At 41.2% G+C, this 23,965-nt stretch overlaps 1 protein-coding gene across 1 annotated transcript in view; it reads right to left on the bottom strand.

Moving 5' to 3' along the window:
• PON3 (paraoxonase 3) overlaps positions 1-22,993 on the bottom strand; it is a 28,531-nt gene extending 5,538 nt beyond the window's left edge. Inside the window, exons 1-6 of the mRNA XM_046670772.1 lie at positions 22,842-22,993; positions 21,143-21,213; positions 14,065-14,120; positions 8,744-8,909; positions 4,161-4,287; positions 692-892 (exon numbers count right to left, since the gene is read on the bottom strand). Of these exons, the coding sequence (XP_046526728.1) occupies positions 692-892; positions 4,161-4,287; positions 8,744-8,909; positions 14,065-14,120; positions 21,143-21,213; positions 22,842-22,915 (695 nt within the window). The 5' untranslated portion in view covers positions 22,916-22,993. The remainder of the gene's footprint in view (positions 1-691; positions 893-4,160; positions 4,288-8,743; positions 8,910-14,064; positions 14,121-21,142; positions 21,214-22,841) is intronic.
• Positions 22,994-23,965: the final 972 nt, after the last annotated feature.

The raw sequence follows: 23,965 nt of genomic DNA on the forward strand, positions 1-23,965 counted from the left end.
ATACTTCCAAAAGTTAGTGCTTGAAAAGAAGTATTAGGCGATCATGAAGCTCAATCACAAGCACTTTTAAAAAGAGGAACAATACTTGAAGTTGTTTTCCACAAAGATCATCTCTATTCATCACCTCAAATTTACATATTAATACTCATGGTTCTTTTCTTTTTTAAACACTTTCCATTTTTAAACACTTTAAAAGAGTGTTTCTCATAAAATTTCATGCTGCAGAAAATAGTGTTTTCTCATCGAAAAGTCTGCTGTGGTATACCAATAAGTCTGAAACTTATGCAATCTCAATGCTCAATCCCAACTTGGGTCTTCTTCTTTAATAAAAACTTTTGGGTAACTAAACTTAGAATAAATGGTTAAAGACTCATAAGGGGCAGAGGAATCGTGCATTTATTCTCTTTTTTAGTGTGTTAATTAAGCATGTTTCTAGAATCATATCCACACAAGAATTTGGAAGAAGGACTTTATATCTTTGAGCCCAAATCACTCACTTCATTGGGGAGAGCCTAAAGCTCAAGAGGGCAAATAGTTTGCTTAAGATCACACGTTTAGAGTGAACGCTGGCCACATCTAATCCCTCCACACATATGTTGACTACTCAAGTCTAAGGAAGTAACCACCTCTTAAGCAAGGAGTCCACTAAAATGTGAAGGGCAAAGGGTAGAAAAACTATAAAAGAGCTTACTTCTTGTCTAATGAGATTGTGATCCCATTGACAGAACTAAATCCTTTGGCCACCACTTTGACCTCTCTTGGACTATAGAAAAGAACATAAGTCCAGTGAAGCTCCATGGCCATCTCAAATAGCGTCAAGAAGAAGTTGGTAAAATAGTGGTCTCTGGTGGCATAGAACTGTTCTGGTCCCACGACCACAATGTCATTCACACTGAAGTGGAAAAAAAAAAGAGAGGAAGAGAAAGAGAAAAGGAGTATTCAAATTTCCTGACGGTTGTCAAAATCATTAAATCTCTGCAAAGACCAATATGTTCATCAATTTGAAAAAGTATACATGAAGTAGTATGGATTAAGGAATTCTACAGAAAGTCCATGATTTTTCATTGTCCTGATGGGGATTCTTTTAGCCATTTGTTATTTTCTCATTCCTCTCTTCTGCAGAAGTCAGCAAAAACAAATAAACATACAAATAGACCTCAAACTCCAAATCTGTTGACTTGTAAATGCTAAATAATGATTATCTGTGGTGGTCACAGAGGAGTTCACCAATAGTTCTGGTCCTCCTCCTTCTGGAATTAGGCTTTTCCTTCCCCTTAATGTTAGGCACAACCGTATGACTTGCTTTGGCCGAGGAAATGAAGATATGTGTGTGGCTTCTGGATGGAAGACTTTAAGAGCCAGTACGTGACCCAACATGCTTCCCTCACTCTTCCACAGTAACCAGCAACTTTCCTGATGATAGAGAGTGTGGTCCCCCTAGGGCCCTACATGAGGACAATATAAACTGAGCCCCTGAATCATCTACACTGAATATATAGCACAAGTGAGACAACAAAACAAAACTTAGTGGTTTTGAGTCACTAAAGACGTTAGGTTTCTTCCCTCTGTTATTGTAGCATAACCCAGTCCATGCTGATGTTTATCATTTCTCTAAGTAGGTGGGATTATGAGTGCTATTCTTTCTTATATACGTTTTTCAATACCATTAAAATTTTTAAATGAAGCACGTCTTAACTCTTTCAACAGTAAAAAACAATAAAGTCATTTCTGTTTTGGAAAATAAAAAAGAGAGGCGATGACTTGAAAAAATGTGAAAAAAAAGACTAAACATTTCTATATTAAATTTAGGAAAGAAAAACTTGGGTGAATCAGGAAATGCTTTGAGGTTTTGCTATACAATGACTTTCCCAATGTCATTGGGCTGCTCATCTTTTGGGTCTCAGCTGAAGCATTCCTTCCTCCAAAACATATTGCCTGACACCACAGATTAAGTTGAATTCCCTCACAACTTGTTTCCATAGCACCTTGTTCTACCCCTTGAAATGCTTGGTCAATGTGTGTTTCAGAGCACCTCTAAAGTCCTCCTTTTTGTGGAACAAAGCCTCACATGCCCTGTTCCAGCTGGTGCTGCTTCAACCAGCTCTGCATAGGACCCGACAGACTTCCCATAGTGCAACCTTACAGTGCCTTACCTCATGTCTGTTATGGGCCTCTTGCTCCCACTTCTGTCCTTCCATGTTGATGTCAAAGCAAAGGACATCACCAGACTTGATTTGCACATGCATGACCAGGCATGTGCAGGAGTTGACTCCCCTTGAGGCAAACTCTTGACTAAAGGAAGATGGGACTGATGAATAAATTCTTTTCCCTTTCTATCTTGGCCAGCCTTTCTTGAAATCAGGCTTATGTTGCTTATTGGAGGACAATCTCATGATCTCAAGTAGTCGATTGCAGTTAGCAGTGGCTGGCCTGATAACGGAATTTGTTAGAGACTCTCCCTTGTATGTGTTTCCTAGAGCTGCTGTAACAAAGTACCACAAACTGGGTAGCTTAAGACAACGGAAATTTATCATCCCACAGTTCTGGAGAAGAAAAGCCCCAAATCAAGGTGTTGACAGAGGCATACTCCCTTTAAAGTTTCTATGGGAGTGCCTTTCCTTGCCTCTTCCAGCTTATGGTAGCCCCAGGTGTTCCTTGGCTCATAGCTGCATCACTCCAATCTCACTCTCCACCTTCACATGCATTCTCCCTGAATGTCTGTCTGTCTACTTAGAAGGACACTGGGCATATTGGATTAAGGGCCCACCCTGCTCCATTATAACTTCTTCTTAACTAATTTCATCTGCAACCATCCCATTCCCAAATAAGGTCATGTTCTGAGGTATTGAGGGTTAAAATTTCAACATATCTTTTTGAGAGGACACAATTCAACCCATAACACCCTCCTTTCCCTGCTGCCTTAGGCTGGTCTCTCACTTCTCTGTCCTAGAATGGTACTCCTCAATAAAGTAGTTGTGCACTGAGTCTCCCCTCAGGCTGCGCTTTCTTTGGAACTCTTCCTGTGAGGTCATATGTTACTGCATTTGATCCTCACAGTCACTCATTAGGTAAATCGGGCCAATAAGAGAATTCCCATTTTGCTGAGGAAATTGAAGCACAGGTTAAATGATTTGTCCACAGTTTCTCAGTCACCCCATGGCAGTCCTGGTGCCCATTGTGCCTCAGAACCCAATTACTTCAACTTGTCACTTTTTTTGCCCTCTGCTCTTCTTGTCCCCAAATGCTATGAGGGGAAACTCATACGTGATTTTGAGAAAGATAACAAAGGAGAGAAGGTGGACTTCCTTCTTCTTCTTCTCCTATTCTATCCCATGGAAAGATTAACCTCTACTGTTTTGAAACCAGTCTTTCAGAGTTGAGTCCATTTTATAAACGATGAATTCTTCATTGTTTGTTACAGCCTTGAAACAGGCAACCTATCCACTAAAAAACATACTATTCTTTTCAAGACAGTAAGAAAGATGTTCATCACTGCAATTGAGAGTCTAGTTTTGAATTCAGATGGATCTAGGTTTACACTCTGGTTTTGCCACTTACAAATTACATAACTTGGGCAAGTTACTTAACCCCAAATTCCTCTAAGCCTTAGTTTATTCATGCCTATTACTAAAGGCTATTGTGAGAATGAAATTAAGTATTCTGGCACAGTGTCTGGAACATAGTCATGCTTAACAAAAGTGGGTTTTTATATGTTCCCAGAGACTTTTTCCAATTCTACTTTAAAGCTCAGATGGAACAAGGGAATGACCCATCTGGAGGCTGGTTATAACACCCAGTAGGTGCAGCTTTTAGAATACAATTTATTAAGAAAACTAGAAAAGGGTGTAGGTGTTTAAAGACAGCCTGGTGGTAGGCATTGTCTTGCTGTGGTATGCAGGATGGAGTTAAAGCTGGGAATCTAATCGAGTACCTTTACAGGATTACAATGCTTTCAAGAAGTTGGAAAATATGAGGATATTCCATACTGAATACAGCAATTTCCAGCAAGGTGCCACGCAGTGTTACCATGGAAACCTTTAGAAAGCTTTAGAAAACAATGCTACAAAACAAAAGTTGAAGAAAGCCTGCTGAAGCAAAGTAAACAAAACACACAGCAGAAGTTCAAAATGAATAGAAGTGCAAATACTTTAATTCCATACCTTATGAGAAGTTTGTGTTGTATGGTTTTCAGGTGTACCAGGGAACGTTGTCGTTCCTCAAATTTAAATATCTCCACAGTGGACTTCATGTTGGGATGATTCACAACATAAAGATACACAGTGTGGTCTAAAGTGGAAAAAGGCATAATTTCCAAGAAGTTTACTTCTATTGCAACTGTGATTAGACTTGGTGTAGAAGTTGGTGACATCTGAGGATTTTTCTCATACATCTTGCATTTGATCCCATAGTCCACCTGACAGGTAAGTCAGACAAACTCCAGAATCCCCATTTTACTGAAGAAATTGTGACTCAGAAGGTTAATAACTTATCAGCAATTTCGCCACCACCAAAGTGGCAGAGCAGTGAGTGGAAGAAAACAAGCTTTGTTGAGCATTTTTTCCCGTGAGAACTTCCTACACTGCAACACACTCAACAAATATCAGAGTTGTGTAAACATCTTAAATTAAGCAACATTTTGCAACCAGAGAATGAAATTGTGACGTTGTCAGCTACCTGAAGTCGCAAGAACAGTATATTGAGTGAACCCAACCGACATGGGATGTAAATATGAATGCTAGAGAAAATAGAGCAGCCAATTCTGGGTATTACCAACCTCGAGAATGTTCACACATCTGTTTTCATATTGGAATGTGAACTGCTGTGAACAGGATTGAGGGTAGTTATCTGGCTTCTCAGAGTACTGTCTTCTGACTTTTTAGGAACTCTAGGTCTAAAGAGCTCTAGGGTTTTAAAGGGCCTGACCCCATCCTCCCACTGCAGGACTGATCTGCGTTCATCTCCCCACTTCCTTTCTTGACGGAGTTTCCAATCATGCGATGAAGCAAGCTTGAACCCTGAGCTGCATGGCTTTTACTCAGGGGCCCTGAAACACACAGGCCCCTTTACTCAAATTAAGGAAAAGTGCTCCCTCACAGACAAATCTTCCTTTTGGTCTGACCCAGCTCTGTTCCCGGGCCTGGGGCTTGGCAAGCAGAACCAGAGCTGGATTTTAGTCCCCACATGGCCCTTCAGCCAGACATTCTTGTCAGACACAGCATGAACAATAAATGCACTCCCTTGGCTTTACCCCGTCTTTAGCCCTCTGCTGGACCCCTCCTTCCACATAAAAGATGCATGGTGAGAGCACTTTAGTTCTCTATCTTCTCATTCCGTTTCTATTTCTATGTGTAATGTTTTGGCCTTATGAATTAGATACATAATTATACGACTAATAAATAAAATGTCAATCATAATATACTCAGCTTCTGAAAGCCTGTTTATACACCCGAGGCTTAATCTTTAACTTGGTCCCATCTCACAAAAAACAACCAAAAGCAACCCCCACTCCCCCCCTCAATCCCCAAAAAACCCTACCTCTAACACTATCACATGCAATAAAATAGCTCCAGGTTAATCTGATCACACATTACACTTTCCCCAATGAAAAATCTTACATCTAGTTGGGTGTCAGGCAAAAAAGTGGTGACTTTTGAATTGCTTAAGTAGACCCTGGAGCCCTAATTTTACCTGGGTAAAGGACATAGGATTAGAAGTAAGACCTCTTGGGTTCTAGTTATGAAACTGCCATTTACTAATGACAGAAGTGAAGTCATACTTCACTGCAATTCTCTAAACTCCATTTCTGCATCTATAAAACTGAATATTAATATCTGCCCTGCCTGTCACATAGAGTTCATTCATTTATTCATTTAACACGTGTTCAAAGCACCCACTATGCAGCAAAGATTGTTCTAGACTCTGGGAATCCAGCAACGAACAAGTCACGTATTCTTTCATGATGATTATATTCTAGAGAAGAAAACAGGGGGGAATAATTGGTAAGTAAAGGAATACTGGAGTGGGGAGATGCCTTCTTCATGGAGTGGCACCCACTTGAAGAGTGACAGAAAGCTTGGATCTAAAGATGAGAGGGAGCTCGCTACAGAGCAGTTCTGGGAGAGGCAGAGAAGGTTAGTATCTTTTAAGATTAATAAAAAACAAGAATTACCATTTTGATGAGTACATTGAGAAGAAATACAACAAGATTCATACCCTGAAACAAGGTGGTGGGAAGGCTTTCCTGAGAAGGTAACATTTAAGCTGAGGCCTGAATCATGAGGAAGGTAAGCCAGAAGTAATGGAAAGACATTCCAGGCAGAGGGAATTGCAGATGCAAAGGCCCTGGGCCTTGTAGCATTTTATAGGACTAAAGGAAATCCCATGTGGCTTGTCCAGAGAGTCTGGGGGAGAGTGGTGTCCAGTGAGGCTGGAGAGAGCATTCAGATGCCGGAGTGTGCAGGGGCAGCGCCTAGGAACTTAGGCCATTCTGGAGACTTGGAGTTTATCTTCAGAGTAATGGGAGCAATACGGAGAATTTTAAGAAGAGAGTGATATGATCAGATTTGCATAACAAGTAACTCTTGCTTATGAAAATGGATTGAGGTGTTATAGGAGAGAAGGTGCGGTTAGAAGCCACTGCAGAATCCAGGGGAGACATGGTAGGGGCGTGGATGGTGTGGTGGCAATGAGAATGGGAAGAGGTGCACAGGTTGGAGAGATATTTGGGGGGTAATTTGGGCAGAACGTTGTAACCAGTTGACTGAATGGGGCAGGGAGAGGAGAAGTGTCAAGGTTGGGCCCAGGATTATATTTTGAGGAATTAATAAATTATATATGCATATGCTTTGTAAACAGAAAAGCAATACAAAATTGTTAGGTACAATGATCTTTTAAGGCAGGGCTTGCTAAGCAAATAAACAGTATATACAAAATTTTAGGGGAATATTTAACCTACTTAATAAAATAGTACTCAACCATGTTAAAAGGTACCCATTTACTTAAAAAAGAACAAGTCTGTGTTGGTGTAGATGAAAGGAATTGAACAAAGATCTGTTGCATAAGTGGATAGAAATGCTTACTAATCACTCTTTTTTATTCGTGAAAATCACTCCAGCAGATTTACACTTAATAATAATTGTACCTCCAGTATATATTTGGAAGAGTTAAAACAAGATTGCTTTAGAACTTCTGAATTTCAACACTTCCATTTGGCCTTCCCTTCGTGTAGTGACTGTTAGTGAGGTTTCACTCTTCCTTTTTTTCAATATGCTCTGTGGACCCATAAATATTTAAAAATTAAATTAGTCTGGAATTATGAACTATGAACAAGCAAAAAATAATATTTGGAAATATTGTTTTAAAGCTTATGCAATGTATTAATAACTATGCTTTGTTTTCTATTACAGCTTTTCTGAGATATAACTCACATAAATTCACTTTAAAAATGTACAATTTAATGGTAGTTAGTGTATTCACAGAGTCGTGCAACCATAGCCAGTATCTAGTTCCAGAACACTTTCATCATCCCAAAAGGAATCTCCATACCAGTTAGCTGTCACTCCCCATTCTTCATGCCCCTCAGCACCTGCCAACCACTAATCTAATTTTTTGTCTCTATGAATTTGCCTATTATGAACACTTCATATAAATGGAATCATACAATATGCGGCCTGTAGTGACTGAATTCTCTCACTTAGGATAATGTTTACAAGGTTCATCCATGTTGTAGCAGGCATCAGTACTTCATTCCTTTTTATTGCCAAATAACATTCCATTGTATAAATACACCACCTTTTGTTTATGTATTCAACAGTTGACAGGAATTTGGGTTATTTTTATCTCTTGGGTATTAGGCGTAATGCTGCTGTGAACATTCCTGTACAAGCTTGTGTGTGGGCCTACGTTTTCAGTTCTCTTGGCTATATACCAAGGAGTGGAGTTTCTAGATCATGTGGTAACTATGTTTAACATTTTGAGGAACTGCCAAACTGCTTCCCAAAGTGGCTGTACCATTTTACAATCCCACTAGCAAAGTGCGAGAGGTCTAATTTCTCCACATTCTTGCCAACATTTATTATTGTCTTTTTTATAGAGCCATCCTAGTGGGTGTGAAGTAGAATCTCATCAAAGTTCTGATTTGCATTTCCCTAATGACTAAGAATATTGAGTATCTTTCCATGTGTTTATTGGCCATTTGTATATCTCTTTGGAAAGATGTCTACTAAGATCCTTAGTCCATTTTTTAATTGGGTTATTTGCCTTTTTGTTGTTGGGTCATAAGAATTATTTATATATTCTGGATACAAGCTTCTTAGATGTATGATTTGCAAATATTGTCTCTCAGTCTTTGGGTTGTTTCTTCACTTTCTTCATGACGTCTTTTGACACAGAAGGCTTTTAATTTTGACGAAGTCTAATTTATCTATTGTTTTATGATTTTTTTTAATGTCACACAGTTATTTTCAAAGGGTCTTTAGTTTATAGGTTAGAGTTCTGAGAACAATATTCAAATTGGTTTTGATGGTCAAATGAGAAGAAAAATGGGTAGGAGGAAGAGAGAGCCATCCAATTCTAGTCCTCCTTCTTTAATGCGATATTTAAAAGTGTTTTGATACACATTTATTATCTTACAAATATACATCTTTATGGTAAAATAACATCTCCCCTCCTTTCACATACACGTTGAATAGTTGGGGATAAGTGGTTTGTATTTCCCTCTCATTCTTAAGCATTCAGACTTTACCTTTGTCCATGAAAGTACTGATTCCATGTGGATTAAATGATGCTTTGTCAAAAGAATCACTAATGTTTAGCACCTGGGCCCTTGGGTTTTGCTCATTCAGATCCATCAAGAAGATTTGTCCTGGCTCATCTGGTCCAAAGTTTACCATGCCTGGATATTTTAACCCCTTGAAGAAATAGAAAACAAGTATGCACACATATACATATCAAAAGAACATTTTCATATGGAGGCTAAAATCTCAAAGCCTAATAACAATGTTCAAAGCTCCAAATTTCTTTTAGATTTCTGAGATCTTTTCACTCTGTCATCTGTTGTCATTATCCGATCTGAGGGATTGCCATTGCCATCTAAGCCATTGGGAATGGGAATGGAAATATGGGAAGGACTCATATTCATCTTTTTCTCTATTCTTTTTTTAAAAATTATTTGCTCGAGGTCACATTGGTTTATAACATTATGTAAATTTCAGGTGTGCATCATTATATTTCGCCTTCTATATAGACTGCATTGTGTTCACCACCAAAAGTCTAGTTCCCATCCTTCACCAGATATGTGTCCCCCTTTTCCCCTTTTTCCCTCCCCCACCCCCTGCCCCTCTGGTAACCACCGATCTGTTCTCCTTATCTATGTGCTTGTTTGTTTAGAGAGAAGGGATTAAAACAAAAAGTATAATGCAAAAGACTAGGCTTTGTTACTTGGTTTAATTCCCTTGGACTGCCTATGCCTCAGGTTCGTCGTGTATAAAATGAGCCAGTGAAAATGTATGATTGCTAAAATTTTTTCCAGTGCTGATATTCTATAACTACCCTTCCTCAAAGCAGAGAGAAAGGGTGTATGGTTTCACTGCATCGCTCTCACACCTACATCCATTATATTATATTGTGACAAAAAGTAGAATCAGAATTGACATAAGGGAAGCAGTCTCATAGAGTCGACTATTTCTGACCTATTTTGCTCCTATAGATATGTTTGAAAATTTGGACATGAATCCCTTGCTCCAAATATTGCAAAAAGTTCATTCTAGTACCTTGGACAGTGGTTCTTTCCGCTGGAAGGACCAGGGGTTTATCAACCAGTGACAGGCATCCTTGAATGTATTGGGTCTTTGCTGCACCCCAGGTCATTATGTCAACTTGGGATTGGTTTATTCTATACCAGTTACAAAACTCAGCCCACTTCCTCCCCATATCCCTCGCCCATCAGTCTAATATATATTAATATCAATAATCTTGTATCACTTCTTGTACCCTCATTTCCATTTATAGTCAGTTTAAATTCTCTCCTTCCTACCCTACCTTCTCTCCCTGTCTCTCTCTCCTCCCCCTTTCTTATAAATACACACACACTCACTTATTTATAATAATACTATTCCTGGCCCTTCCACTGCTCCCCACCGCAACCCTGGGTAAATCAATCTTCAGTTCCAAACAACCCCACCTACATCTTCAAGCTTTTCTTAGAACAGTCATTCTATGTCTAAATCGTATTGGAAACCTGGCTTTCCCCCAGACAACACTGGCACTGCTGAAGATTCTATTCCTTCTTTCATTTTCCTTAAGTCACCACACCTGGAGGAGAGATCAGCATGCCCCTAGCCATACCCTTCTGCTTCCAGACCTGGAATCTGTCCTCATCAGTCAACAGCTTGTCTTCTAAGGAAGCCACACCCTACTTTGCTTACTGTTTCCTTGTCAAACTCCCTACCAACTCCCTTTGCCCTGGTCTACCTCTTACATAGGCTAGTCTAAAATCAGGTTGAAAAATCCACTACAAACTTATTATCTCAACTTCAACCAGACATTCAGTAATGTTTATCAATCCTCTTGCTCATTCTAGTAGGTAATCTATTACAATTCTCCAAGTATCTATCCTAAATTTATTTCATTACCTTCCAGAGTCCACACTTTCTCCCTCTTTATTCTCAGTGGATAACTTTACCTCCTATTTCTCTAAAAAAACCCTATCCTATTTAACATGAATTTTCTCTGATCCCTTCCTTTCTGTTTCAGCAATTTTTCAGTTTTACCAATTCCCTTCCTTTCTTGCTCTTTTCTTAAGGAAAGAATACTCCCCTTCTATTCCTAAGTTAACTCCACCACCTATTTATTTGGTTCCCTGTTCTCCATGGCCTGTCTTTAGAATTTGCATCCTTCCCTCTCTTGCTTTACCACTCACTTTTCATCAATGCCCTCTTCTTTTGGCTGAAAAATTGCTCATTTCTTCTTCCTTGAAACAAATCTTCTTCTAACTTTACCACTCCTTCAAACATGCATTTATCTTGCCTTCCCTTCACTGTCAAATTTATTAGAAACATCACTTGATCTTGTTGCCAGATTTGAATTGCTCCAACTCTCAATTCCCTGAAATCAGTATTCTACCAGTTTGTGGAAATGTCTCTATAAAGGTCATATCAATTGCCTCTAAAATATCTTATTCAATAACTCCTCTACATTTCCTTATCTGTATCTCTGAGGCATTTGACACTATGGTATAACCCTGTATTTCTTGTCAAAAAGTCAAAGGTAGAATTTCCAGATAGACTTCTTCCTTCCTGTCTGCCTCTTCCTCATTCTGTCCTCGTTCATCCCTCTATCCTTCTTGTTCTATATTCTTTCTATGCAGATCTTATCCATAAAGTTTCAGGTTTCTTCTATACCAATGATTCAAATCTGCACATTTACCTGGAACCTCTCTCTGGAGCCCTGGCTTGCATTCCCAACTTCTTCCTAAGGGCAGCTCAAAATCAAATGGTCAAAACCAAAATCAACATTCTCTCCTCGAATCCTTCCTCTCATTTGTATCTATTATTCTTGGTGAAGGGCATCGCTGCTCTCCCCAATATCAGGACATAAAATTCAGTCTTCAAGTCTACCCTTTCCCCATAGTCAATTTGTCACTGAGCTCAGTGGCTTAGATAACGGCAGCACTGGAAAAAAAAATGTCAGGGATATCAGTGCTTCCCTGTTTACCTGAGGAAAAGCTTCCCTTTGCACTTAAGGAAAATTAAGCTCAGGGAAGCAAAATGCCTAAATCACTCTGATCATTAGTTGTACGGCCTCTTTCTGCCACACCATAAAGAAAGGTTTGACAGTAGAGAATATTGTTCCAGAAGGCAAGTCAAGGCACAACACCACAGCAAGTCCATTGGTAATCTGGAGCTATGTGAGGACGCTGAATGGATGCTTTAGAAATGGAAATGATTTGATAGGGAAATAAGGGTGGGGCACTGCAAACAAACTTGGTCTAGATTAAGTGTTATGACAAATGAAACACTTCTAATAAATGGCTTCACACTCACCTGGTTTTCTGTTTAAGGCAGTTGGGGAAGAATTTGTGGCAAGTGATTGCAAGCAATTCTTTTGACAGCATTCACCACTGAAAATGGTGAAAATCACCTAGACGTGCAGGCATCTTATTTCCCCCAACAGACTACCGGTATCTGTGGACAGGCACTGAAATCCTCCACCACCCTCATTCACCAGCACATGCATTCAGCAAATATTCCAGCACGTGTGTCGGCCCTGTAGCGTGTTAGGTGCTGAGCAAGGCAGCGAACACTCCAAAGTTCTGGCCTCAGGGGGCTTGAAATGCAGGGAGGCAGCACCAAGCAAGCACATCAGATATGCTGATATATAAGAGCCTAAAAACAGGGAACGTGAGGGACCATAGAAGAGGCATCTCACCCAGAAAGAGAGTGTCAGGGAAGACTTTCCCAAGGAATTGAAGGGCCACCACAATGAGGCCTCACAGAAAACTAGGAGTTAGCCGGTAACATGTAAAGAAGGGATTATCTTGCAGGCAAAGAGAGGTATGCCAAGTACCAAATTAAGGAAGCAAATAGCCTGCTTGGCACCTCTCAATAGACTAAAAATATCTATCGTACAGAATTACTCTCTAAAGCAGCAGCTTCCAAACATGTTCTAGGATGGCAAGAAAGGGCAATAGGAGAAACCAAGATGAACAAGGACTTAAGTTAATTACAGTGCAGAAAGATAAACAGTAAGCAAAGAACATCATCTTTAGCCTCTAAGCATGAGTTGTTTGTTAGTTTACAAAAAGAGCTCCATTATTTAAACCTTCATGTGCACATTTCTCATGGGAATTATTTGTGATGAAAATCTCTACTTTCTGAACAGCAATAATTCAGTACTTTTAGTTCCAGTGAAAATAAAAAAGAAGCATACAGTAGGAATTACAAATATTATTTCCTACTGGCAAACAAATCTCTTAGCTATAGAATAATCATTTTCAAAGGTTTATGTGTCATAACATTGAAAATCTAAATTGACGACAGAAAATCTAAGTCAACAAAGAAAAAGCTTTTCTAGACAGCTTTGTTTTACCTTTAGTTTTGGAGAAAAGCTAAAGAAATAAACTCCCTCCCACCTTCCCACCCCTACACATACCACCACAACCAGCAATTTAAAACCCAAGTGAGATCCTGACTATACTGTGCATACTTAAGAATTTAGAAAGTAAGGCCATTAAGCGTTATTGTATGTGCCCCTTTTTTGGCCAAAAAGATATAGATTTAAAAATTCATGTTATTTGGTAGTATTTTATTTGCCAAAAGGGAATATTAGGACAGGCAATTCCAGCAATCAGAATTCACATTGAAAATGTAGTCAATCTACTTTTTCAAAATCTTAGGTCTCATTCCAAATTGCAACAGATTTAATAAATACATGATAATTTTCAACATCTTCACAACATATACATTTTAATTTCTTGAAATTCAATCCTTTGCATAGCTTCTGGATCACTGTAAACCTGTGAAGGCGGTATTGGGAATGAAATTCAGGCCCTCTACTTCTTTCAGAAAGAGCAGAAGGCATGGCAGGGAATACAACACGGGAAATGCTCAGGGTTTTGAATCGAGTAACATGGTTAATACTCGATCCACAAACATTTACTGAGCTCCAAACATAGGCAGGTGTAGCAAGAGGAATACTAGTTAGTGACAAGATGACTACCAGAAGCTGAGGTACAGCCAAACAAGGCAATGATGTGGATGGACAGCAACAAGACAAATCTGTAGACTAGTCTAGGAATCAAGTGGAAATCAATATGCATTTAGTGAGACCTTAGTGAGTATGCAACTGCCCGCAGGAAGATACCCACCCCGGGGCAAGCAAGAGTGGGTATTCCTGTGGTGTCCTGATTAGCCCTCTGGAATCGTCTTTTGGATGTTTTAGTTGACCAGTTTACCTACAGGTAAGATGAGCATGTAGGGGTCCGTGTGCCAGCTCTAGTCAGCAACATTAATGTACTATCTACACAGCTATAGACATGAGCATCTGTGCAGTATGGGAATTACTCACACTGGAGATAAAAGCCAGCCCACTAGGAAGTACATCAATATCTTCAGAGCCATATCCTGCAAAAGAAGTGGAGGATAGGGAAGATGTATGTATGAAGACTTAAAAAGTAAATCTCTCAGCCAAAACTTTGAACTTCTTTTGGAAACTACGTTGACTTTTTCAACTATTTACTTGGGAAACTAAATTAATTTTCAGGAATCCCACAGGCATGCTACTCTGCAATAAAACCTGAGTCAGACTTCTTAAAGACTAAACTCTTTTTTTAGAATTTCATTTCAGGGAAAAAAGGCAAATATCTATAAAATAAATTCATATCCTAGATTTATTCTTTAAATAACAGCTTCCAGGGTCTGTCCTGAGAGATTCAGCTTTATTTCCCATACAAGACTAACCTACAGACCAGATGATAAAACTTGGAAAGTCATCATTGTAAAGGTCTCTCTCTTTTTTTTTTTTTTTTCCTTTTTCTCCCCAAAACCCCCCAGGACATAGTTGTATATTCTTCGTTGTGGGTCCTTCTAGTTGTGGCATGTGGGACGCTGCCTCAGCATGGTTTGATGAGCAGTGCCATGTCCGCGCCCAGGATTCGAACCAATGAAACACTGGGCCGCCTGCAGCGGAGCGCGCGAACTTAACCACATGGCCACGGGGCCAGCCCCTGTAAAGGTCTCTTAAATGCCTCTCTGGCAACCATTTCCCTTCTTGCAACTTGTTGAGGCTTAAAAATCTATCATTATCCAGTCGTACTGGAAATTATTGAATAATTGTTCTCTGTTACAAAGCCCATCTTAGGATGGACTATTGAACATAAATGAATTTGAAAGAGTTTAGTCAGATCTTTTTCCATTGAGAGCTGGTCTTGAGAATTTTTCTATGGAAAGAGTATATAATAGGTAAGTTATGACTGAGAACAGGATGAAAAAGGAACTTGCATGACTCCTAGTAGAGAAACAGAGCCACATATGATGTTATCCCAAGCAGGCAGGACTGACGGTGAAGGCAATGGTTATCTAGTGTGACAAACTATATTTTATAAATATGGTAGAACCAATGTGTATCACAGCAGATGCTCTTCCTAAAATGTGATGCTCATACTGTTCCATGAAGAGGTAAGGTCTACGTTCTCTCCCTTTGAACCTGGGTGGACCTTTGAAACTGCTCTGACAAGTTGAATGAGGTGGAAGTGATGCCACGTGACATACAAAGTCAAGTCATGGTCATAGCTTCTGCTGGTGCTCTTTCTCTCTCTCTCTCTCTCAAGACATGCACCGTGGGAGGCATGAATCTAAATATAAGAAGTCTGGCTACTTTTTGAAGCTACAGGGGAGACACCATAAAGAGACCACTCAAGGTAGAGACAGGGACTCAGGAGGAGTCTCAGATGATTCAGTTCTCAGCCTTTGAGTCACTCTAGCTGATGCAAATGGAACAGAGATGAGCTGTCTCTAAGCCCTGCCCAAATTGCAGATTTATAAGCAAAATAATTGTTGTCATTTTAAATCACTAAGTTTTGGGGTGGTTTGTTATACAACTATAGTAATTGGAACACGTGAGAAAATGGTTATCTGGGGTAATGGGTTACTAGCGCATCAAAAGGCAACTGAGGGAGGATAGGCGAAATACATAAAAGTGAAACAAAACCAAAAGAAATGCAAATTTGAATCAATAGAATAATGAGCAACAGGCATTGAAAACTAGAGAACAGAGAAAGATCTTATTATATTCATTATACTAAAGGTTGAAACTAATCCCCAACTAGTAATCTGAAAATGAAATTAATCAGAACTTTCCATTTTCTAAGCATTCCAGTTAATCAAGATTTACCTATATATGGCATCTTGATGGCCTCAAAGATTTAGTGCTATTTCCCCATGGAGTAACATAGACATTAGGAGAACACAGTGAATTGAATAAAGCAATTTTAAAAATCACATTGATTCCTTAGTTTTTTTGTTTTTTAAAGATTTTATTTTTCCTTTTTCTTCCCAGAGCCCCCTGGTACATAGTTGTGGATTTTTCTTAGTTGTAGATCCTTCTACTTGTGGCATGTGGGATGCCGCCTCAACATGGCCTGATGAGCGGTGCCATGTCCACGCCCAGGATTTGAACTAGCGAAACCCTGGGCCCCCGAAGCAGAGTGTGTGAACTTAACCACTTGGCCACGAGGCCGGCCCCTGATTGGTTAGGTTTTTGATGTTTCTCCTGCCTCTCTGAAACCTATTCTTGGGTTCCTCTTGCCATAATCTCCTTCCTACCTCTGTCGTGAATGTGAGTATGCTTCAGGCTCTGTCTGCCCTTGGCTCTTTCTCGTGGCAGAGCATCCACTCTACCCACACAATCTACTCCAGTCCATGGCTTCAGCTTCCACACACGTGCTCTTGAATCTGCAATCCTTAAATCAAGTCCAAACATTTCTCCCAAGTTCCAGACCTCTATATTTACCTGTATGTTGGACATTTTTACCTGGCTTTTTTATTTCTCATATTTAACAGGTCCCACACTAATCTGGACATTTCTGCTGTGAATCTGCTTCACTTTCTATATTTCGATTTCGGTGGATGGCCTTGGAGTTACCTTTGGTGCCTTACTTTTCCTTACTCCTCAAAGGCAAGTGATCACCAGTCATTCAAGCTCTAGAGTTCCCTCCTGGATTTCTACAATAGCTTCCTAATAGGTCAGCTTTGCTCCCTACAACCATTCTCTGCACTGCTGACAGTCATCTTTTTTAAATTGCAAAGCTGACCTTGTCACTCCCCTGCTTAAAACCCTCCAGAGGTCCAAGAGGGCTGGCAATATAAATCCCAAGATCCTTGGCCTGGATCCCAAATCCTCCACATCTTGTCTCCAGTGTCAGTTCTTGTGGTTTCCACTCTCTGCTCTATATTCCAGCTGTGCTGCAGTATTTCCGGTAGTAGTTCCTGAAATGTGCCAGACTAGTCACCTGCATGCCTGAGCACATGCTGTTCCCGGCTTCTTGACAACTTACATCTTTCCCACACCACCTTTACCTCCACTTGGCTGAGTATCATGGACTCTTACAGAAGAGCTCAGGGACCAGCCCCTCAGCTTTTCCAACCTCTTTTGGTTCCAGGATTCATTTTATGTATTAATACGATCACCTATGACTATCTCCACCGCAACATTTTTCACGCTGCGGCTGCAACCTTCTGTTCACTTGTTAATTTCCTACTAGACAGTAAGCTTCCTGGGAACAAGGACCAGGTTTTATTCATTACTGTATCCTTGTACCCAATATAATACCTGCCTTTTCACTGTAAAAGCTCCCAACAAAAGCTGGTTGGCTGACTAAATAAGATACCAGGAAACCATTTTAGTTTCGTGAACTTTGTCTTGTCTTGAGGTTAAACTATTGACTAGTGAGTGCCAATTTCTAAGCACAAGATAGCCTGTGTTTTGTGCTCTCTGCTTTGGTCCTGTCATCTTCCAAACACTAGTTCTTCTATCTCCTACATATGACAGCATTAACCTACCTCAGTAATTCACCTACAACAAGAGTGGGCATTTTCCAGAGGTGTTGTGATTGTCTTTCTTTACTTGTTCCATCTAGGGCAAAGGGAAGCTGGGGCTTTGCATTCATATGTGAAAAAGAATTACCAGCTGGTTGCACAGTATTCCGTCTCCTTACTCCCCATCCCCGCCACCTACATTGCACCTTCATTATGGCCCAGTGCATCCCAGCAACAGTAACACCTGTGGGAGTAAGAGCTCCCAGGACACCCTCCCCGAGTCCTCCCCACATTCTCATTAGCCTTGCCCAACTATCATTACAACCCCACTGCTAGGTCTAAAATCAGTCCTATGAATAGATGTCTATTACTTTTTAACCTGTCAACCCTACACTTAGCATAACTTCGTTTCTTTGGCCTTTGATCATTTTCTACAGGCACCCTGAGAAAGGGTCACACCAAAATATTACTATCTATTAGTATGATCATCATGTCACATCTTGGAGAGAAGGTTCTGACAACCAGCTAAGAAAACAAATGGAAGCTACTATGGGGTAGAAGCATATCTTGGAGACACGAGAAGCTGCAGGAGGGGCAGAGGGATGGAGGGGAAGATAGGAAGCCATCAAATACGGTGGCTGTATAATCCCACCAAGGGCAAGCCCTAATAAAGCTATCCATATTTCAAGTGCAACTTTGATAGAAGCCAAGGGCAGCCAAATAACTTCCTTGTTAAAACAACCCTTGACTCTCAAAGCCTTGGGAAAAAAAGTGAGCTTAATGCAGAAAGATCTATGAGAAATGATTTCTAGAGGTTAGAATTTTTTCACCTTTCAACCTTTCTTCTCAGAGGAATACTAGGAAAGGAAAACAAAAAGAGGAAGAGCTCCTTCCACATAAAATTAACTACAAAAGTCTAGGTCTCGAAGAGAACACAGATCAGAATTTTTCCCTGGCTCTGTTACTGCCTACGTTACCCTGCCTAAAATCCATTAGTGGCTTCCATTGCTTCATAAAGCCTCTCCCTCACCAAACAGTTGAGTCTTGTGAATATTACCTCATTAGTGATCTGTACTTAAATATCCAGTCTGCCTTCTTTTGATCAGCCCTATTTATTAATATTTTACTTTCTGCATCTCAGATCTTCTGTTTTCTGCTGCTATCATACTTTCCTGAAGATTTCATAATAAAGATGTGTTGTCGGCAGATAAGAAAGACAGTGTTACACAACGGAGAGTACAAAGGTACAGAAGAGAACCACATTGGCTCACAATCTGAGCTGTCACCCTCCAGTTCTGGACCGCGAGGCAAGTAACTTCATTCTTCTGTGTGTCAGTTTCTTAGTCCCCAAGGACAGCTAGTAGCACCCACCTTACAGGTCAGCTGTGAGAGTGAGGTAGATGTTTGTAAAGCACCCAGCAGAACACTCATAGATACCGGGACTTTGATAAGATAGTATTATTGCTTTTAGATATATATATCAATATTGTCTTGTTGACAAATGACCTTGACCATTCTAACTTGTTTAGTTCTCTAAATGTAAAATGTAAATACACCAATAGCATGAAAAGTAACATGACATTTTTTTTCTTTTGCTCTCAGCCAGCTTCCAATCATGTAAGTCATTCTCTTCAAAATATTTGGAGAATCAGAATGTTGCTTATGTCTTACAACATTAGCTCTAGTTTTAGTTTCTCAAATGTATTTGAATTACATAATCTGAGAGTTGAGTTAGCTTTTGGCAATCATCTAGTCTAATTACTCCTCAGAAGTATTTGGCAGGCTCATATCTTTTGAGAGATATGTGCATAGTAAATATGAATATTACTGCACAAAACAGTAAACAAATGAGTGAACATTATATTTCTTTATTTTTTAAATCAAATTAAGTTTGACCCTGACCCTACATTCTACTAAATTGGAGGGAAATTCAATCTGAGTCATTACTGGGTCTCTCTGCCAAGGTTGTGCAAAGATTGTAGGTGGAGGGTTTTAAAACTGAGCAGAATATCTGGGGAAGTCCATCTGGCCTTTATTCTACACTAGTCACCACTCAGTTACTCAATGCTGAGCCCATGTGGTCCTTTTAATTTAGATAATTCTGCCACATCCACGTCACACTTGGGCACATGATGTTTGCTCAGGCTGGGACACACAGGACAAAGTATCCAGCCTCCCTAAAGACACCTAGTAGCCATTGCTTCTGAGGCCCTGTTCCTCCTCCTGAAAGCTGTCAGGGAGTAGAGCAAGGGTCCCTGTTAGTCAAAAAAATCCATATATTCTTATTCCTTCTCCATCAAAATCCCTTGAAGGAGCTCAGAGTTTGAAAACAAAAGTCAGGAAAAAGTTTGTCTTCAGCTCCTGCTTTCTAGCCAGCAGCACAAACCTCCTCTAAGACTAGGGAGCACAAGGGCCAAGCTAACTTTTTTAGAAATTGAGAGGAAAAAAAGACAGAAAACCAAAATCAAAAATAAACTATGCTGTCATCCCGTCACCTACTAATAAGTAAGTCACAGTCCTTGACCTTAGGGAGTTTATAACCTGACAGTGAGAGAAAGAGAGAACACTGTTAGCTATAAAGGAAAGCATGGGAGAGGGGTCCTAAGTCGCTCAGAGTTTCAGAGTGCTGTGAAGGGTCAGAGGCAGGAGAGGAATTGGCAGCTGATTTCAGGAAGCAGAGATGAGGGGATCAGTGGAGGGAATTTCACGAGCAAAGGGGAGAAAGTGAAAGGACACATTCCCAGAACAGTGAACAGAATCTCGCTGGAACTTTTTTTCTGGTAGCAGCGTCAGGGAGACTGGGAGGCTTGGAGCCTGACTAAGCAGCCGTGGCAGTAATGAGCAGGTGAGACCAGCCCTGGAGTGGGACACAGAGGAGGCCGAGGCCAACATGTCTCATGCAGAACAATGAGGGACAAGGGGGAAACAAATGGCTCCTGCATTTTGAACTGAGTCTCTTTGAGAACGGGGCTACCAAGCATAGGAGAAGTCTAGAGAGAGAAGAGCTGGTTGGGGGTGGAGGGATGAGGGAGGAAACGACAGAAACATAAACTAGATTTCAGACTGGAAAAGAAGGCCTGCAGTTTGAGAGGTTAGGGATCTCGCTATGGATTTGTGATTAAATTTTTTAAAGGCATCTCAGTAGGGTGTGAAGTTCTTGAGGGTAAGGGTTAAGTCATATTCCTCTTGGGACTTTTAGATAAATTTTGAAGGAAGTAACACTGGAAGCCAAGAACGTCATCAGGGAAAGGGAAGAAGAAAGCAAAGAGGTAAAATAGGCGATAGAAGAAGCCGGGGTGGGAGGCGAATGAAACATCACAAAGGGATGGGGAGAGAGTTCAGTGAGCGTCTGGCCAAGGAGCCGTCCACGACATGCTTCAAATGATGGAGACACATCAGTGAGGAAAAGGACTGAGAAAAAGCCAAAGACTTGACATTTAGGAGACCCCTTGGCGACCTGGGATGAGGTAGCTTGGGTAAAGTGGATGGGGCAGAAGCTCCCATAGGAGGGTTTAAGGAGTAGCAGGAATTAAATCATTTGGCAGGCTCACTTAGGTGTAGGGTGACCAAGAAATTGTGCTGGGCCTCTCTTGGTATAGCCACATACGTACCAAGTCCCTCAACAAGGTGGCAGTTCTGGGGTTCTACTGGCTCCACTTCTCGAGATGCATTAGTTCTTCGTCTGTAGAAGATAAAAACACTGGGGGTCAACGCACAACATGCAAAATCAATGTCTAAACATGGTCTTTATCACCTTCATATTCGTTAACTCTCTTTCTCATCATTTATGAATGATATAACACGTAGGCATCTCCTTTTATTCACAGTTATTTGCATAACGTGAACATTATGTGGGCAATGTGCCTATAATAGCTAATCTCCCCCAGTTATTGTTGAAAGAGTAAAATGGGATTACACATGGATAACATTTTGCTGCCCAAATAAACGATACTACTTAATAATATGAGTAACTGGATAGTATTATTAATTTGAATGTACAGAATGGCATTACTTAATTTGCTAAAGTGTTGTCTATTATACGTCTGCACGGCGGCTCCCCTCAATCCCCTAGTCTTGTCTTTTAACCCCATCCCCTCCCCAAACTGCCTTCCCAAAATTCAACAGGGTCTCCCAACAGCTGAACCCTGTAGCTTTTGCTTTTTTCTAAATACGAGTGAAATATTCTTTTAAATAACTTTAAATTTTTACTAAATTGTATTCAGGAAAACTCTAACTTAGACTTATCTTACTGTTCCTTAAAAAAAGAAACGTCTTAGATCTACTTTATAATTATTACTTTTTGTAATCCTCTCACTTGGGTGCCCTGGGAGCAAATGTAACAATAAACACCCTGAAACTGAACTAGAAAGTATTACCAAAAGGCCTCAGCCTCCTCAACAGGTAAGGACTTGAACCTCTGAGGAGACCAGCTACTGCTTAGAGAAATAAGTAAAAACAACCCAAAGACAACTGAAGGCAACTTTAGATCCACTCAGAAACCACCACCTAACATTTCTCTTTTCTAGCCCAGTATCGACTGTTGCTGAGATATTTCTGGAAAGGCTATCACCAGCAGATCCGCCACTTTGAAAAGTCGGATACCTACATAACTGCCAGTTCCCGCCTGCAGGGTTCAGTTAATTTCCCTGCTGTCCTGCTAGGCTAGCTCTTCCAGTCTCGATGAGTTTTGTAACCCAATACTCCTCATTATTTAACCTGCCTTGGGTAACGTCTGAGCCAGCTATAAACTTCAGGCTGGCAGCCTGGACCCCCACTACCCATGGTACTTCCAATAGAGTTAGTTTTTCAGGAGCAGAATGCTGAAGGCACCTGGAAAAGGCGGGGCATGACTTTCAGAAAGTAAATCAGGGCATTTCTACACTACCATTTTAGGAAAGGCAAGCAGTCAGCTCACTTTCCACATCAGTGCGTCTCAAGGGACAGATTGCCGGGTGGCATCGAGGAGTGAGGTTTCAAAGCTGCTCACTCCTACCCGCCAGGAAAGCAGCCTGGGCAGTCCTTGAGGTAACTTGGAAGAGCAGACAAAGAGAGCCAGGGACGCCAAGCTCAGGGCAGCCCAGAGTTTCACGGGTTCTTATCCTGGGCGTGGACATAGTACCGCTCATCAAGCCATGCTAAAGCAGCGTCCCACATAGCACAGCTAGAAGGACCTGCAACTAGAATATACAACTATGTTGGGGCGGGGGTGGGGGGAGAAGAAAACAAAAAAAAAGAAGATTGGCCACAGATGTTAGCTGAGGGCCAATCTTTTTTAAAAAAGGTATTGTTTAAAGAAAGATGCCAGCTCACCTTATTGCCACTAATCTCTCCCCGATTAGGGCCAGGCCGGCCCCCAGCAGGGTCAGCAGCACCAGCTTCCCCATGGTCTCGAGTGCACTGCAGCGACGCAGGGCTCAGAGCACTTACCGAGGGCGCCAACGCAGGCTCCCGGCTCCGCCCCCTGGCACCAGCCCGCACCTCGGGGCGGTGGGCGCTGGGTGCTGCCGGGCGCGGCGGCTGTGGTCGGCGTCTCCCGGCCCCGCCCCGGGTTCAAAGGCATCTTCTTCGCGCTGGCGATTCAAGACCACCTTTACGTGCGAAGTTCAAGGAAACCTTTACCTGCGAGATTCCGTTTTTTCTTCAAGGCTCAACGTAAGGAGCCCGCAGCCGTGGGGTAAAGGTCTTGTGTTGTCTTGGCAGCTTTGGGAAGAGTACACCCGTTGGTGGGACGACAGAAGGAGTTTGCCTCTAAAACCTGAGGAATTCTACCTCAGCCCCTCAAATGGCCTGAAGGGGAAACTGAGGGGGCGAGGGAGCCCAGGGAGCCAGAGTTCAGAGCCCAAAACTTCGCGTTTCTGGAACGCAAGCCGGGAAATAAGACGGAGAATTGATCCCGGGACGCTGGGAGCAGTGATAAACGAAGATAACGGAAGCGAAGAGTTTAACTCACCCTTCTCCAAGATTTGGGGCACAGGACCTTATCTCCCTGCCTTCATGCCCTGCCTCAGAATGCTGAATATGGTGGGTGCCCAGTTCAATTTGTTGACTGGGTGGATTTGTAAATATCAGTATTTGCCCCGTCATTGATGGGATAAAGAGAAATCGAGACAAGTGAAGGAAAAGAAAGAACTAGAATGGGAGACAAGAAGAGGAGCAGAGTAGGGGGAAGGGAGAATAGTTTCTTTGGGAGATTAGACGTTCAAAATCCTCCTTGATCTTTCTTTCTTCTGAGTCTTCAGTTCCTGCCAGGCAAGAATGCACTTTCCCCTCTAGTGAGGACCTGGTTGGAGGGAAAGGGGCTGAAAATGGGGAAGACTTGTGGAATTTGGGCAAAGCCAAGTAGCATCTTCAAGCATGATCTGTTTTTATTTACCAACAGAAGGGAACAGTAGGTCTACTGAGTTGAACTGAGTAAAAAAATGTTGACAGAACAA

The sequence above is a fragment of the Equus quagga genome, chromosome 8 (genome assembly GCF_021613505.1).
Source record: "Equus quagga isolate Etosha38 chromosome 8, UCLA_HA_Equagga_1.0, whole genome shotgun sequence".
NCBI classification, from domain to species: Eukaryota; Metazoa; Chordata; class Mammalia; order Perissodactyla; family Equidae; genus Equus; species Equus quagga.